Here is a 15,047-nt window from a genome sequence, read left to right as displayed (position 1 = left end):
TCATCTAGTATTCTTCAATTTCTTGTTAATCATTTTTTTCTTTTAATTTATAGACTTTTAGTCATTTTAGGCCATTGGTCAATAGAATTCAATTGTGCATCCATGTATGTATGTGGGGGGGGGGAGGGGGGTAAATCTGTATTGAATTAACTAATACATGCTCTATGGGATTAGGTCAAAATATTTTCATGTCTCTATGAGGTTACCATGTCAAATTGAGCACAAAATTGCAAAACCTAGAATGAAATAACTGAACTGTTTGTAATTTTTGAATTCTGCGGTCGCACCTGAATTTGTGCGATTCGCAGAAATTAATTCTTGGGTATCATTAGTGAAGAAGGGATCTGCGGCTGCAAGGTAAACTGTGCGGACCGCATAATTCCCATTGCGGCTATAGAAATACAATTTTACTATCATTAGAGAGTCCCTACTTTGAGACTCCAATGTGCGGTCGCAGGTTTAATTGTAGGGATCACAAAAATTGTGTTAAGGCAGCACATCATCCAAATCTCTGTCATCAGAGAGTTGGCATATTTGGGTTTCATAGATGCGGTCGTAAGTGAAATTATGCGGACCGCACTTTACTTCTACGGTCCGCAAGGCCTCATCTGCGGCCGCAAGAAAATTGTGCGGATCGCAGATATTTCTCCTGCAAGCATGCTTTAACTGTGATCTCACTGTGTTTTCTGGTGTATACTTGCATATCTCATATGTATGTCTGAGCATTGAATTGCAACAAACAATTGCCTTTGCTTGATACAGACAATGGTTCAATCTAGAGGCAGATGCGACACTTCTAAAGGGAGGGGTAACCTTCTCGGGGTCGAGGCAAGAGTGCCCTACCCCTTGGCCAACAAAAGACAATTGCAAAGAAAGCTACATCCGGAAGGGAGAGAGGTGTATATATTTCTGACACGAGCTCATATGTATCATCTAGGGAAGCATCAGAGGGAAACTCAACCCATGTTCAGGAGCAGACGGCAGTACAATCAATGTCGCAAGGGAGGTACCAACTCAGGGACGAGCCATCCTCATCTCATAGCACTTTCAAGGACTCGGAGAGTGCTAGTCAGGCTTTTGAGCCATCGGCTATACCTATCCCTAAGGCACAGGTTACACCAGTTCAGGATATCCCCGTTGATGGTAGAGGGGGAGATGCTACAGCTGCCGGCCTTAAAAGGTCAAAGAAGAAAGAGGTTTGGGAGGACCGAATTGTTTTCTTGGCTACTTTCACCTTCTTTCATACATGGTGGCCAGTGATATTGCTAAATCTCGAGCGACAATTTCTATTAAAATATTTGAAGAGGTACAACCCAGTTGTGTTGAGACAATTTAGTGAATGCAAGGGGTAGATTTGGTTCACTCAGAGTGTAGTGGATGCCAAAGAGTACCCGATCCGAGAATTCTATGCAAATGTGCCTCACATAAAAAAGGGGACAAAAGTGACTAAAGTACGTAACTTAAAAGTGAGATTTGATCAACATACACTCAACACGTACTTGGTCTTCGAAGATGTTGAGCCAAGGGAATATTTGGAGAACTATGCATTGGGAGACGCAACCCGACCTTGGTTAGCGGATATTCTAGAAACACCAGGGCCACCACCTCCATGGATTGCCTTTGGGATTCCTATCCACCGAAGCACTCTCAGTTTTGAGGAGAAGGGGTGGCAAACCTTTGTCTACAGCAGACTTGACCTGAGTCAAAATGAGACTTACCTTCCCATTCCTCGGCCAGTTTTAGTTGCTTCTATTATGGCTGAGTACCCTATCAATGTGGGTGACTTGATGTCGCCCAACATCTCAGTGATTTCTCGGCAATATGACTCGTCCCACCCATATCCCAACACAATTACATAATATCTCACGGATGCAAGGGTAGAGCCGAGGGATTATGACACAAAGGTAAGGCCGAAGAAGCCTTTTACTTGGTATTCACTAATGGATGCAAACAATCCAAAGAAGAAAGTTCAGCCTCCTACCATCGTAGGCCAGTCTGATGAGCCAACTACGATAACTGTTAAGGCAGTTGTTGTTACATCCACTTCAGTCGAGCCTTCCTCCAGTTCCGCTGCTATGCCTTTGCCATCATCCACAGTCCCTACTGCAGTTCCTGTCACATCTCCCACCTCGGCTTTGAATCCGGTGCCCATGCCTACTACCCCACTCTCTACGCTACGAGTCTCTCAGACATTGGCGAGCCTCAATAACTGGATGCAGACAGCCACTGCAAAGCTGTCTGACTTATCTAGTACTATTGCAGCACAGTCTACTTCTCAGGCACCTCAGTTTTCCCCGATAGTTTAAGAGACATTGAATAAGCTCCTAGAGAACCAGAACACTATTATGGCTACCTTGGTACAACACAGGTCAGTGATTGAAGCTGAGAAAAGAAGTAAAGAAGATGAAAAAGTCCCAGGCCAGCAAGAAGTCAATGGACAAGCTTCGGAGATAGGTGACCAGGTTTGCTACAGCCGAAGATCTCCCCTTTGACATGCTGATTGATCCACACTATTCAGGCCCAGATCCTACAACACCAATAGTACCGGTGGCACCAGTTGGCCAGTTTGAGAAGCCAGACCTTGCTACCGACACTGCCGAGGTAGTGCGTCAGATGTTCACCAACCCAGCCACATCCAGAGTTGAGGATGATAAGATTCAGTTGGATGAGCCTGCATGCGGTGATATTGTCGGGGACACAGAGATGTCCAAGGAGCCATATGGAGTTTTCTTCACTCTTTCCCCTATTTTACTCTTATTTTGTTAAGCATTAGGGACAATGATTATCTTTATTCCGGGGGTGGAGTTTGTTGATTATATTTGATACATTCTGAGACAATTGACCTGTAATAACTTGATATTATTTTCTCTTTTCTTATTTTGTATATATTCTCTCTCCTTCTCTCATTATGTATATTCATTCTATCTTTGATAGTTTTTGCTTATTAGCTTCTTTATTTTTGTTTCTTTATTAGTTCTTTGTTTGATTTAGTAGCTTCTTTGTTTGATTTAGTAGCTTATTTTTATGTTTAGTAGATAATAAGACTTTGGTTTTCTTAATGCCAGGTTCTTTCCAAAGGTAACTATTGTGCAAACCGAGTGACTCGTCCCAACGATAGATGGCGTGACAACCTTGTTAAGGGAATGAGTCCATTTTTTTGTGTTTAAGTAATAATAGTTGTAGTAATGAATAAAAAAGACCTAATTAAGTCGTGCTCGAGGAGTCAACCATGCTTCAATTGGTATCAACACACTTAACTACGTGCTTATGGTTAGAGACAAGTTTTGTTTTTGAAAGGAATAGCTATAGTTAGTGACTTTGTGACTCTTATGTTGACTTTGGCAATCATCGAGTGATTTAATTGAACCATAATGATCTTTAACCTTGAAAGTTATCGTTGTGGGCCCTAGAATCTATCTTCTTTAACAATCTGGTTATGTGAGGGGTAAGACGAATTGTTGCTAGTCCAAGTATCCATGCGAATGGTCTAGAACTTTCCTCGAATGTATTTCAAGCCGAAATCCTATGTTTTGCTTAGTTTGAGAAGTGATTGTACGCTCTCCTTGGTCCGTTTGAGTTTTATATTGCCAACCAATGTCATTATCCTTAGTCAACCCCTTTGAGCATCTAGCCTTTCTCATTTGATAACCATGTTATAAGCCTTTACCCGTTTGGTCGTGACTCTCTCTTGGCACCCGAGCTTTCCTTAACATTCTCGTGAAATAAATTGCTTAAAACGTAAGTTTAAGGGAGAGACGAGGAACTTGAAAAAGGTATCACGACACAAAAAGAGAAAAGAAATGATCTTTATGAGAAGAGAAGGCAAGAAAAGAAAATAACAAAAAGAAAAATGCAAAAAGTGCAATAACAAAAAGTGCAATAAGTGGAAGGGTTGAATGGATCCAAAAAGAGGTAATGATCCCAAATATGGAGAAATCAAAAAGGGATAAAAAAAAATGAAATGATCAAGAAAGAGTGATGTTAAGTCTCTCTAGTCCCCAATGAAAGTCTAAGAGTTGGTAAAGTGTGAGTCGAGAAATGAAAGATCAACTGCTTAAGGAAAGGTGTAACCACTTACCCATACTGTATCCGACCCTAATTCAAAAGCCTTCATTACATCCCGAAAGAAGTCCTACTTGATTTCAAGCCGAGTGAGCTTATATTAGTGGCGATCTACATGAGGGACAAGCCTATGGTACTTGAAGCCGTACTTGTGGCATTCTCTTGAAAGAGAAGAGTGAACCTTTCATAAATCTTTGGATTGAGTGCTAAATTTCTTAAGTGATCCTGGCAAATGGAAAGTAGAGGAGGAGGAGTTTGGAGTCCACCATGACCTACATAATAGAGCAAGAGTCCTTGATGAGTAAGGTCAATTCTTGAAGCTCAAATGTCACATTAAAACTATATGTGCATGAATGCTTAACTTATCGCCTTGTTGATAATATATGAGTAATGTGGGTAATTGTTGGTCCCACTAATGTGTTGATGGATCACCTTTGAATTGCTGAAATGACCCTTAACTTTTGGAGGTGGGAACTAAATTATTTGCTTGAGGACAAGCAAAGACTTAAGTTTGGGGGAGTTGATAAGTGGGTATTTTGACTGCTCACTATCACCTTTTAGCTTTTGTTTTAGTCCGAAAGTATTGAATTGTGTTCCCGGAACTAATAAAATTATGCAAAACTGAAGGAAACAGGAATGCTGGAAGTTTGGTCTCCCGAGATGAAATCCAACTCAAAAGGAGTGTCCCGAAGCACAAGAAAATAAAGGACGTAGAAGAACAAATGTGGAGTCCACAGAAGAAATTGTGGACCGCAGAATTTCATTTGCGACCGCAAAGCAAGAAGAAATAATTAGCAGACCTTTCAGCAATGTGCGGCCGCAGAACTGAGCTAAGAGTCAAAGACCACAGAGTATGCAAAAAAGATCAAGTCCAGGAGCCTTTGTGAATTGCGGACCGCACAATAATTATGTAGCAGCAGTCCAGAAATGTGCGGCCGCAGAACTCCACTTCCTGCCATCTGAAGAAATCTGCGGACCGCACATGGAATTGTGCGGCCACAGAACCTCCCGAGGAGCATTTTTATCTTAGATTTTTTGCCCGGTATAAATAGACGAGTTTCACAAAATTAAGTCAAGTTTTGAACATCTGAAGCCGCTGTAGCCATTTTTTTTTACTACTTTAGGAAGTTTTATATTATTTTGGTGTTTTACATTAGATTTCATCATTTTAATCTTCCATTATGAGTTTAATTAGCTTTTCTTTTCTATATTCTGCAATTTCCATTATGAGTAGCTAGACTCTTACTAGGGTTGTGACCCAACCCTAGTATGTAAACCTTATGGGTATCTAATTTAGTGCTTATTTATGATTGTGTGTTGATTATTTAGCTTAGTTCATGCTTAAATTTTAGAATTAATGGTTGCAAACATTGATTCATGCCTATTTGACTTAATCTCTACTTGAGAAAGAGGGACCTAGTTTAGGATAACTTAGCTAACAAGGAATTGGTTCAATTGAGAGATTGTTTAACCCAATTAAAGGGTTCAACCTAGAAATAGTAATAACCCGACTTAATCTCTTATCAACGGTTTTGGTTGATACCCATTTGATCTTGAGAAAGTCAAATTGGGCAAAACCACTCTCTGACCGAGAGGTATTCAATGGGTAGTGTAGAGTTGTGAGTTATAATACACCCCAATCAATAAAACAAGCATTAACGTCTTTACCCCATTAGGCAAACACCTAGGTTATGGTCACAACGCTAGTCCTTTTACCTAATTGGAAAAACCTTAAAAATATTTATCTCTAGTCTATTTCCTCTATCTTGCAATCATTATATTAACAGTAGAAGCAGAAAAAGAATTTGTGTCATGGAAGCGAAATCTAGATAACTCATTTGCTTGCTTCAAATATATACTCCTAACTCCCATCATAACTCCTAGTGGATTCGACTCCGACTCCTAGTTGGGTAATTATTATTGCATACGACTGTGTCATATCTCTTATTGAGGTGTGTTGTGGACGTGATCAAAGAGCCAACCTCCGTTATTTCAAAGTGAGAGACTTGGTTCTAAGAAAAGTAACTCACAACACCGGGAACTCAACGCATGGAAGCTAGGCCCAACCTGGGAAGGCCTTTATCCGGTTTCAGCTGTCACCGGGAAAGGTTAGTACGAGTTGGAGAATCATGATGGAGAAAAGTTTCCAAGCAACTGGAATGTGGCACCCCTCAAGAGATATTATTGTTAATGAACATCACCTGTACTGAAAGTATGTACTGCACTCTTATTGACTTCGTTCAGTTTTTGTCCCAATTGGATTTTTCTCGCAAGGTTTTTAACGAGGCAGCAATGGAAAGCATACTATGAAGAAGGTTTCAATAGCAGTAATACGACCTTTAATAGCAAGGCACACAAGCCTTGCTCCTCGAACTACTGTTTCTGCTATTTTATCTTCATCTCAAGGCTAAGTATTGCATATTTCTTCAAATTTTTTTATTGTTTCAGGATCGATTTAATTTATTTGTCTAGAAATCAAGTATAAATTCTACTGTACTTTTTTACGGGTAAACACTAGCCAGGTTTTAATCACATAGAATCCAAACCTTTGATCTAGATCATTAATTAATTAATAAACTTGCATTCACTTTAAAGCTTGAAATTGGTTCATGGTTATAACACCACTTATTTGAAGAGTTTGGCTTATCGAAGTATCGTTAGCTCTACATGTTAGGGGTGTATATAGATTGGGTTGGTTCGGATTTTTTAATTATCAAATCAAATTAATGGTGTCAGGTTTTTAAATCTATAAGCCTTACCAAACTAACAAAGTCAGAGTTTTCAATTTCGGATTTTTTTGGATTTTTATTTTTTTTTCGGTAAAGTTTTCATAGCACAACATATGTAACTTGTGCTCCAAATATTTTTTTAGTCCTAATAAGATACAACTATATAATATAGTTTCAAGAAAATAACATAATAATATGAGATAAGTCATAGCATTATACTAAAATATTCAATAACAAAGATAATAAAATTTGCATAAAGCAAATATTGCTAATTAATAAAACATAATGAAAATTAACATAATCTAAAAATACTACTCCATATAGGTCGTGCTGAAATAAGTATAGCTAAAAAGTACTATTAATTACATAACTAAGCACTAAAGAAAAAGATAAACTAAGTTATGCATTTTCATTATAAATCAATATAAAACTAAAAAATAGATATCCAATACTATCGTTATTTCTAGCGTTGAATTGAATTTTTTTTGTTAGCATTACTATTGATTTGAACTTTGTTTGAGTTTCTACATTTATGAGCTATAAAATTTATTGACCATTCATGAATGTTAAGTCTAAACTTGAAATAATATGTTAAAAGATAAAACCGTCAAGAAGTTTAAGAATATTTATAAATTACATTACAATAAATATTTATGTGTATAAAATATTTTAAAATTTGTATAAATGTACTATCGGATTGGTTTAGTTTCGATTGGACTTTTTTTTTAGTTAAAACCAGACCAAATCAATTATGGTCGTTTTTTTTTCAATATCAAACTAAATCAAACCAAACTATAATCGAGATTTCTTTTTTCGGTTTGACTTGAATTATTGATTTAGTGTGATTCATCGATTTTCTTTGTACACCCCTACTATGTGTAATCAATTTCAAATTTTATAATCGTATTATACTTGTGGCGATCACATGACCATTTAAAGGTGTTTGAACTTTGAAAGCAAAGTAAGAAATGAGTGATGTGAGTTGAGACTAATTTCACTACAAGGGTTCCATTAGACCATTTAATTAAATGTACCTAATCTGATCATATTATTAGGCCAACGAGACTTTTTATCTCTGTAAGTCAGCAATTACGAGTATTACATTAGTTTAAACGGAATTGATTAATTTTAATTTCTAATGTTAAACCAAATAGGTCCAAATTGGAGCCGAGCACAACAACCTTCCATGTTTTCACCTTTGGGAATCACATTTTCTATCAATGAAACTAAAATCTAAAAAATTTCATAAACTTAAAATATTTACTAAGAGATCAAGATTTAAAAAATATTTTTTCAAAGGCGAAGTGATCTAGAAACATTTTTTCTCAAGATTAATTCGAAAAGTGATCAGACGATTCTTGACAATCAAATAATTCAAGAAGGTTCACAATTTTTTTGGTCTAGAAATACGCCACTTCGACCCTCGATTAAAGAAATAAAAAGGAGAGATTAATAGAAGTCGTTCCTCGTGATCAATACAAAGTGTTACTCGACTTTTATAGAGATCAAATACATCTAAGTAAGTCTGCATCATCCTATGTTCGAGAAATATATTGCTGTAACTCTCGAATCACAGAGAACAATCTGGATAGAAAAAACACGAAATCAAACAGAAATACACTCAAAATTAATTAATAAATTTACTTTTCTTTTAAAAAAGGCAACGAAATAGGATTCATGTTATATTATAGTATATACACCGATACTGTAATAAGTTTTTACATTATTACTAGTATTATTCTAGATTAAGTAAATATATTTTTCTGGTCACATATATTAGAAATCCTGAAAATAAAGTGAAATCACATGTTTAAATTTTAGTGACATTATCCGAATCAGTAAAATTAATCGATATGCTATCAAGCCGTCACACATTACTGCCATTACAGCGCGAAACACGTGGTTTTGTCTCTAACCCCGCCAAGGTATTAGGTTTATCCCTATTAGTCTAATTTGGTTAGGCAATTACTCTTCCCATTTTCCTATAGTCAACTAAACGGGCCTACCCAGTCACTATTTTGGTCTATATATATACTTCTTGAGTCTTGACCATCCCAACTAACTTCGTAATTGTTAAATTTTTCAGTTCAGGGCCTCTCGGTAAGCTGTAGATCGGTGTTTCTGATTTTTTCCGGATCGAACAGCTGGTAAAGAATTTTATCTTTTGCATTTCTTCTTTTGATTCAACGATGTTACTGCGAATTTTCTGTTTTTTTTTCTATTAGTAAAAGAAAGAAAAGGAAAAGAATTGATGGGTGTTCTATGTTTTTTCCTCTTTTTTGTTTGTTTGTTTGTAATTGATCGGTGTTTCAGTTTTCATTCTAATGGAAATTGATGGGTGTTTTATGATATGGGTCAAGATTTTTCTGTGTAATTAAACGTAGTGTCTTTATTTTTTCTTGTTGTTATAGTTGGTTGCTTCCTGTTTACTTTTAGCCTCTCTACCTTCGCAAATTCCACTTTGTTGTTGTTGTTGTTGTTGTTGTTGTTTTTGTTTGCATGCTTGTTTGCAAAACCACCAATTATTTTTTTAACTCCACGAGCTCAGGATTGACTAGATGATTTTAGTTGTTAATTCCAATGTCTGCTTGACTTATGGTGAATTATGTATTTCCCCACATTAATCATGGGTCTAATAGGTCATAAATAAAGATTTTGCTTTCTCATATCAGTAGTAGCTATGCCCCATACTATGAATTAAAGACTTCTTATCAATGTTTAATCTTCATGTTTATAAAATATAACATTCAGTAATCCTAGACAATGTTTTCCTGGGTGCATGCATTTTTCTTTTCAGGAAAATCTGTTATCTTGGAACTTTAAGTCGTTCTTTGCCTGAGCTACTTTTTTGGAGAGGAGTGCAATCTTCTTTAGTTTGGCTTGAGAATGGAAAATCGTGGAAAGAAGGTGCTGCTTACTTCCAATGGTGATGACATTTGCAATAACGTTGCTTACCATTTAGTTCAGAGGGGTTGCCAGTATGTACTCTCCCTTTTTAAAAATGCATAGAACTCATCCTTTCTTTCACACTCACGCACACGCACGTGCACATCAGAAGAGAGAGAGGTTACAGTCTGTCATGGAATATAGTTAAGGCACTCTGATACTCACAATTTCATAGGCACAAATTGCTGTATAAATGGCACAGCATAAATTCTACTTAATCCTTTTGTTGGTACTACCACTTAGGTTGGTTTTGTTGGGAAATGAGAGCCAATTGAAGAGTGTAGCAGAGAAGATAAAGCACTCTCTACAGGGTAGCGTTGCAGTGGAAGTTGTGGGATTGGACATGACGGAGGATAGAGAAAGTGCTTTTGAGGAAGCTGTGGACAAGGCATGGAAGATATTTGGAAAGTTGGATGCTTTTGTACACTGCTATTCTTATGAAGGTACAACCTGACCTTTATTTCAAACAAATATCTTTATTATCTTTATTCTTTAGATACAGAAGGATGTAATTTGACAATGAAATTGGTATATGTCTGTATATGGTGAACTGAAAATAATCATGTGTGAATGGCTAACTAATTTTGTCAACTTGATAACACAATAAAGGGTTTGGCAAATCATAGCAGATTAGGATTTGATTAGATCAGCAATTATATTGATAAAAGGTATCCTTATATTGTGAATAACTTTTTTCCATGTGAATAGTTGACTAGAATCTTGGTTAATTAATCAATTTTGATATCTATTTCGCGGTTTTGGCTAAAGAATCAAAGTCACTGGGTAATTATCAAGCTAACTGCAACCTATTTTTGGCCGTGAAGATCCATTTAGAGCAGCTTCTACTTCTAATAGGCTGTGAATTAGATCAGAATCATCTACTTTAGCTTGGAAAAAATGTACAATTGTCTCTGATTTTATTACATGAAATGGATATATCTATACATCTCGTACCTAAATGTGTGATAAAATATGGTAGACGCTATACTGAAATTTGGTTTGCATAGGAAAGGATGTAAAGAAAGATTAAAAAAGCAGATCCAACATTTGTACTCAAATCTGAACTAATTGAATATGAGAAGTATAGGAATGAGTAGTAAATAAGGAAAAACAGCTGAAAGATATCATGACCTTGTCCCACATTTTATTTTAGCTGATCCTTTTGTGTTGTATACCTTTGTTGATTTGCTACGGAGACTGCCATTTGGTAAAGCACATAATTTGAAAATTATGTATTAATTACATCGAATTTTTTCTTTTTTCCCGTCTGGTAAATATCCTCCTTTATCATTGTATTCTTCTGGAAATTCTATCCTGGCGAGTCCATTTTCTGAAATTCTGAACGCATGCTTGCTGTTAGTTAGTTTGGTAAATTAAACGAAAATCTATCATATTGTAGTAATTTTAAATAATACTTACAAATCTCTGATTCGTGAAATTTCTTCTCCATGGGATTTGAGATTAATATACTTTGAATGCCAAGTTTCTTCTGTCTGTGGGTGTAAATAATGAACAAAAATGCCAAGTTTCTTCTGTAGTGGGTGTAAATAATGTATGATGTTGTTCAGTCATGTAATAAGTTGTTACAAAGTGAAGATGTAACTTGGTTTTGAACTGTGGAAGTAGCAAAACTATAAAGAATTAGACTGGTTTTTCGTACTCAAAGTCCATAGCTGCTATCTTGGTGCGCGTGGGAATAATTTACTGCTGGTGTTGTAAATTTCTTGTATAGTTGAACATGTACCAATAGATTGTGATGTAAACTAGCTGACCTTGCTTTTCCTTATAGTAGACCATTTTGTGGGTGTGAGTTGTTTGTCATCACAATATTACTTGCTGAATTTGTTGCATATTTATTGGAGAGTCAGAAAAATATTTCGAAGTGCAACTATAGCTAACAAAAAAGATTTATTTTGTCCTTGTTATGTGTTAATATGAATTAAGGACTATGTTTTCTATTATCTTGAGAATTACAGAATATTGTAGTTTTTGGATTTGGGTTTGTATGTTGTATCTAATTTTAGACCTGCAGAACTATGAAGTTCTTTCTTGCAAAGAGTTAAACTACCTAGCCATAACAATAGTAAATCTTGTTTCACTTTTACCTTTCTAGACTCAGAAATTTATCACACTTCCAGTTTCATGGAAAGGAAAAAAAATATTTGAGAGATCTGTTGTTTTCTTCTTGTTCTAATCCACTCCTTTCACCTTTCTGATTGAGCTACCACCCCTTTCTCACTTTTAATCTCTTCCATATCCCAATGTTAGTATACCAACTGTAGACTAAACTTTGTAAATTGAGGACAGTTTTAGTGATGTCTATAAAGGACACTTGTTATGTGTGGCTTGAAGATACTAGTTGCATTCCCTGCATCTTAAGTTAGGAAAAGCATGCAGAGACTGTTTCACAAAATCTACTATTGTGTTGGATAAAAGTTAGTTGGTGAGAGAGAACTTAGATATAATAGACGGAGTGGGTCCAAAAGCTTGTTAACTGATTCCGTCTCATACATTTGACCCCATAAGCAGGACCAAGCATGTAGCCTCCAGAAGTAGAATTCCTTGTTTAGTCTTAGTATTATGTTATTAATAGGTTTTGGTGCTTGCTTCTCTTTTCATGACATGTTAGTTTATAGATGCGTTCGACCTTTTTTTAGAGGTGCATCATGTTTGACAGTAAGTTTATTAATACTTGTCATGCAATGAAATAGGGAAAATGCAAGATCCACTGCAGCTAGTTGAAGACGAGTTCAAAAAAATTGTCAAAATAAATTTTATGGCTGGATGGTACCTGTTGAAATGTATTGGTAAAAGAATGCGAGATAATAAATCCGGAGGATCCATTGTATTTCTGACCTCGATCATTGGGTCTGAGAGAGGAATATATCAAGGAGCTGCTGCTTATGGTTCATGTGCAGCTGGAATACATCAGCTGGTTAGGGTAAGTAACTTTTTTGATTCTCCTATGTGTTTGGGATGCATGATCAGACTGTGTACGACCATGTCCCATAGAATTATATGAGACAAGAGATTACCCGTCTTCATAAACATTTTCACTTTATTGTTCCTCCTCTTGATCACCAGTCTTTTCCGTCTAATTACTGATTTATTCTGTTAGATATGTGTTATATCATCTTTTATTGCATCATGCCTTTGAGGTTGTTTGGGATTTCCCAATTGTGTGGAAGAAATTTCAAATTTCGGACAAATTATGTTGTCTAATATGGTATATTAGTATATCTGGGTTTACTTTACTATCTTTTGCTCGAGCACTAGAAAAACTCACACCATGGCATGTCCTCAAAATGAATTATGACCCTCCCTTTTTTGGGGGGTGGTTGGGAAGTTTGATTGCCATGTGGGATATACTTCAATTACGGATAATTTACGGATTTTCAATTTTTATTTATTTTATTTTATATATCTGTCATTACTGCTTGTCTCAAAGTCGGAAGTAATTAGCAATATTTGGGAGGGGAGAGAAGGAGGTTTTGGTTCCAGTTGTAGGGTATTGACTATCCAAGGCGCCAAGGTAATTGAAAATTTGGGGATCATCAATTTATCTGTAGTCCCTAGATAGAGACAAAGGCGGACCTATGTTCAACCTTAAGGGGTCACCGGACCCTGTAAACTTTGGCAGAAATCTTATATATGCGTATGTGTATTCCTTGAAAATGGTTAATTTAAATTACTTGGCACCCTGAACACTAAAGGCATTTAGGAAGCACTGATTGAACAAAACAGTGGTGCCCCCGACGCATTAAAATCCTGGGTCTGCCTCTGAATATTAGAGAAGACTTCAGTTTCCATGGTATCTTTTGAATTATTCTTCGATAAAGCAGTTCTCATGTTAGTTTAGTTCTCTTGTTTTCTTTTCTCCTGAATTGTTTTAACATTAGTCTCAGAATCTTACCGGAAACAGTCATATTAGATTCTACCACTAAACTAGCTTTTAACTTCCGGAGCGATGGTGCCTCCATTATATATTAGTACCATTTTTAGTCTAATTATGGTTATTTTGATGATAATATCTGTATGCCTGCTCAGCTATCTGCACTAGAGATGGGGAAGCACCAAATTAGGGTGAATGGCATATCGCGTGGCTTGCACCTCGAGGATGAGTATCCTATGTCAGTGGGGAAGGAGAGAGCAGAGAAGTTGACCAAGGAAGCAGCGCCTCTAAATCGATGGCTTGATGTTAAAAAGGATCTGGCATCCACCGTCATCTATTTAATCAGCGATGATTCACGATACATGACTGGAACTTCCATCTTTGTCGATGGTGCCCAGTCTCTAGTAAGGCCTCGTATGCGCTCATATATGTGAAGTGTCTAAACATGTATATAATTAACTTATATACATGAATGTAGCAACAGACACTGGCATTATATTTTGTCCAATAGGACATTGTAATGTTGCGTAAAAGCACAAGCATTGGTGCAAAGCCCTTTTAAATATTGGTATGGTAAGGTGGAATTTGTTTCAGATAAGGGTTGAATTTCCTGCTACTGTATTTGATTCGAGATTTCAATAAAGATGACATTTTTTTTCCTTGAGCTATATATGCATTTTGATTGGTCTTAAATTCAAGTATATTATTAGGTGCCCTTTATTTTGAAAAGTTGAAAAATTGGTCAGGAGCTTTCAGTTTTCAAAGAATTGAAAAACAGAGTTAGAAACTAGCGGAAAGAGTTACTTTTTGGGCAAAAAACAACTTAAACGAATACTTTTTGCAAAAAACTGAAAAATTGAGCTTCTATGTTCAGCTTTTCAATTTCTTTAAAGAAACACGACCTAAAGTTGCTCTCTAGCTAATATATTTGATTTTCCTCCCATTAGTTGGTTAAGTAAAATGTTTTGCTACTAATATGATCAAAGTATCATTCTAGCAATGGTTTTTCTTCTTCTTTTTCTCCTTTTTTTTAAAATTATTTTTTAGTGCTGACTACTAACAACAGAACCTGAGTGATAGCCTGTCACGCCCCGACCTCGGGGAGTGCGACCGGCGCTCGACCGAGATATCCCAGTCAAGCAAGCCTACTTGATGCCTTCTACCCAATATTACCCATGAACAATTTAAGAATCAGTAACAAGAAATAGATATGAGAAGAGTAAAGTGTACCACGTTCTTTTTCCAAACTCATAGGAGCTTCATTTACAATTTCCAAAAATATTACAAGTTCATAGTTACGAGGGAAAACATGTTTGACAAATACCAACACCTTTAGTTCATTACCCAACATCGAACACCACCTACAACATGTCTATAGAGCCTCTAAGTATGACAGAAGAGTAGTATGGAAGTGCCGT

The 15,047-nt window shown here is 36.4% G+C and overlaps 1 protein-coding gene and 1 long non-coding RNA gene across 2 annotated transcripts; both read left to right on the top strand.

Moving 5' to 3' along the window:
* The first annotated feature begins 8,750 nt into the window (after positions 1-8,750).
* LOC104110376 (uncharacterized) lies at positions 8,751-14,297 on the top strand. Its single transcript, XM_009619848.4, has 5 exons — positions 8,751-8,938; positions 9,589-9,769; positions 9,981-10,180; positions 12,449-12,678; positions 13,785-14,297. Exons 2-5 carry the CDS (start codon positions 9,678-9,680, stop codon positions 14,061-14,063), a joined length of 801 nt encoding a protein of 266 aa, XP_009618143.1. The 5' UTR covers positions 8,751-8,938; positions 9,589-9,677; the 3' UTR covers positions 14,064-14,297.
* LOC138896421 (uncharacterized) lies at positions 11,185-11,396 on the top strand. The gene is made up of 2 exons (XR_011409506.1): positions 11,185-11,232; positions 11,276-11,396. It is a non-coding gene; the product is annotated as an uncharacterized lncRNA (long non-coding RNA).
* Positions 14,298-15,047: the final 750 nt, after the last annotated feature.

The sequence above is a fragment of the Nicotiana tomentosiformis genome, chromosome 7 (assembly GCF_000390325.3).
Source record: "Nicotiana tomentosiformis chromosome 7, ASM39032v3, whole genome shotgun sequence".
NCBI classification, from domain to species: Eukaryota; Viridiplantae; Streptophyta; class Magnoliopsida; order Solanales; family Solanaceae; genus Nicotiana; species Nicotiana tomentosiformis.
The sequence above is the reverse complement of the archived record's forward strand: the minus strand, read 5'-3'. Positions and strand labels throughout refer to the sequence as shown.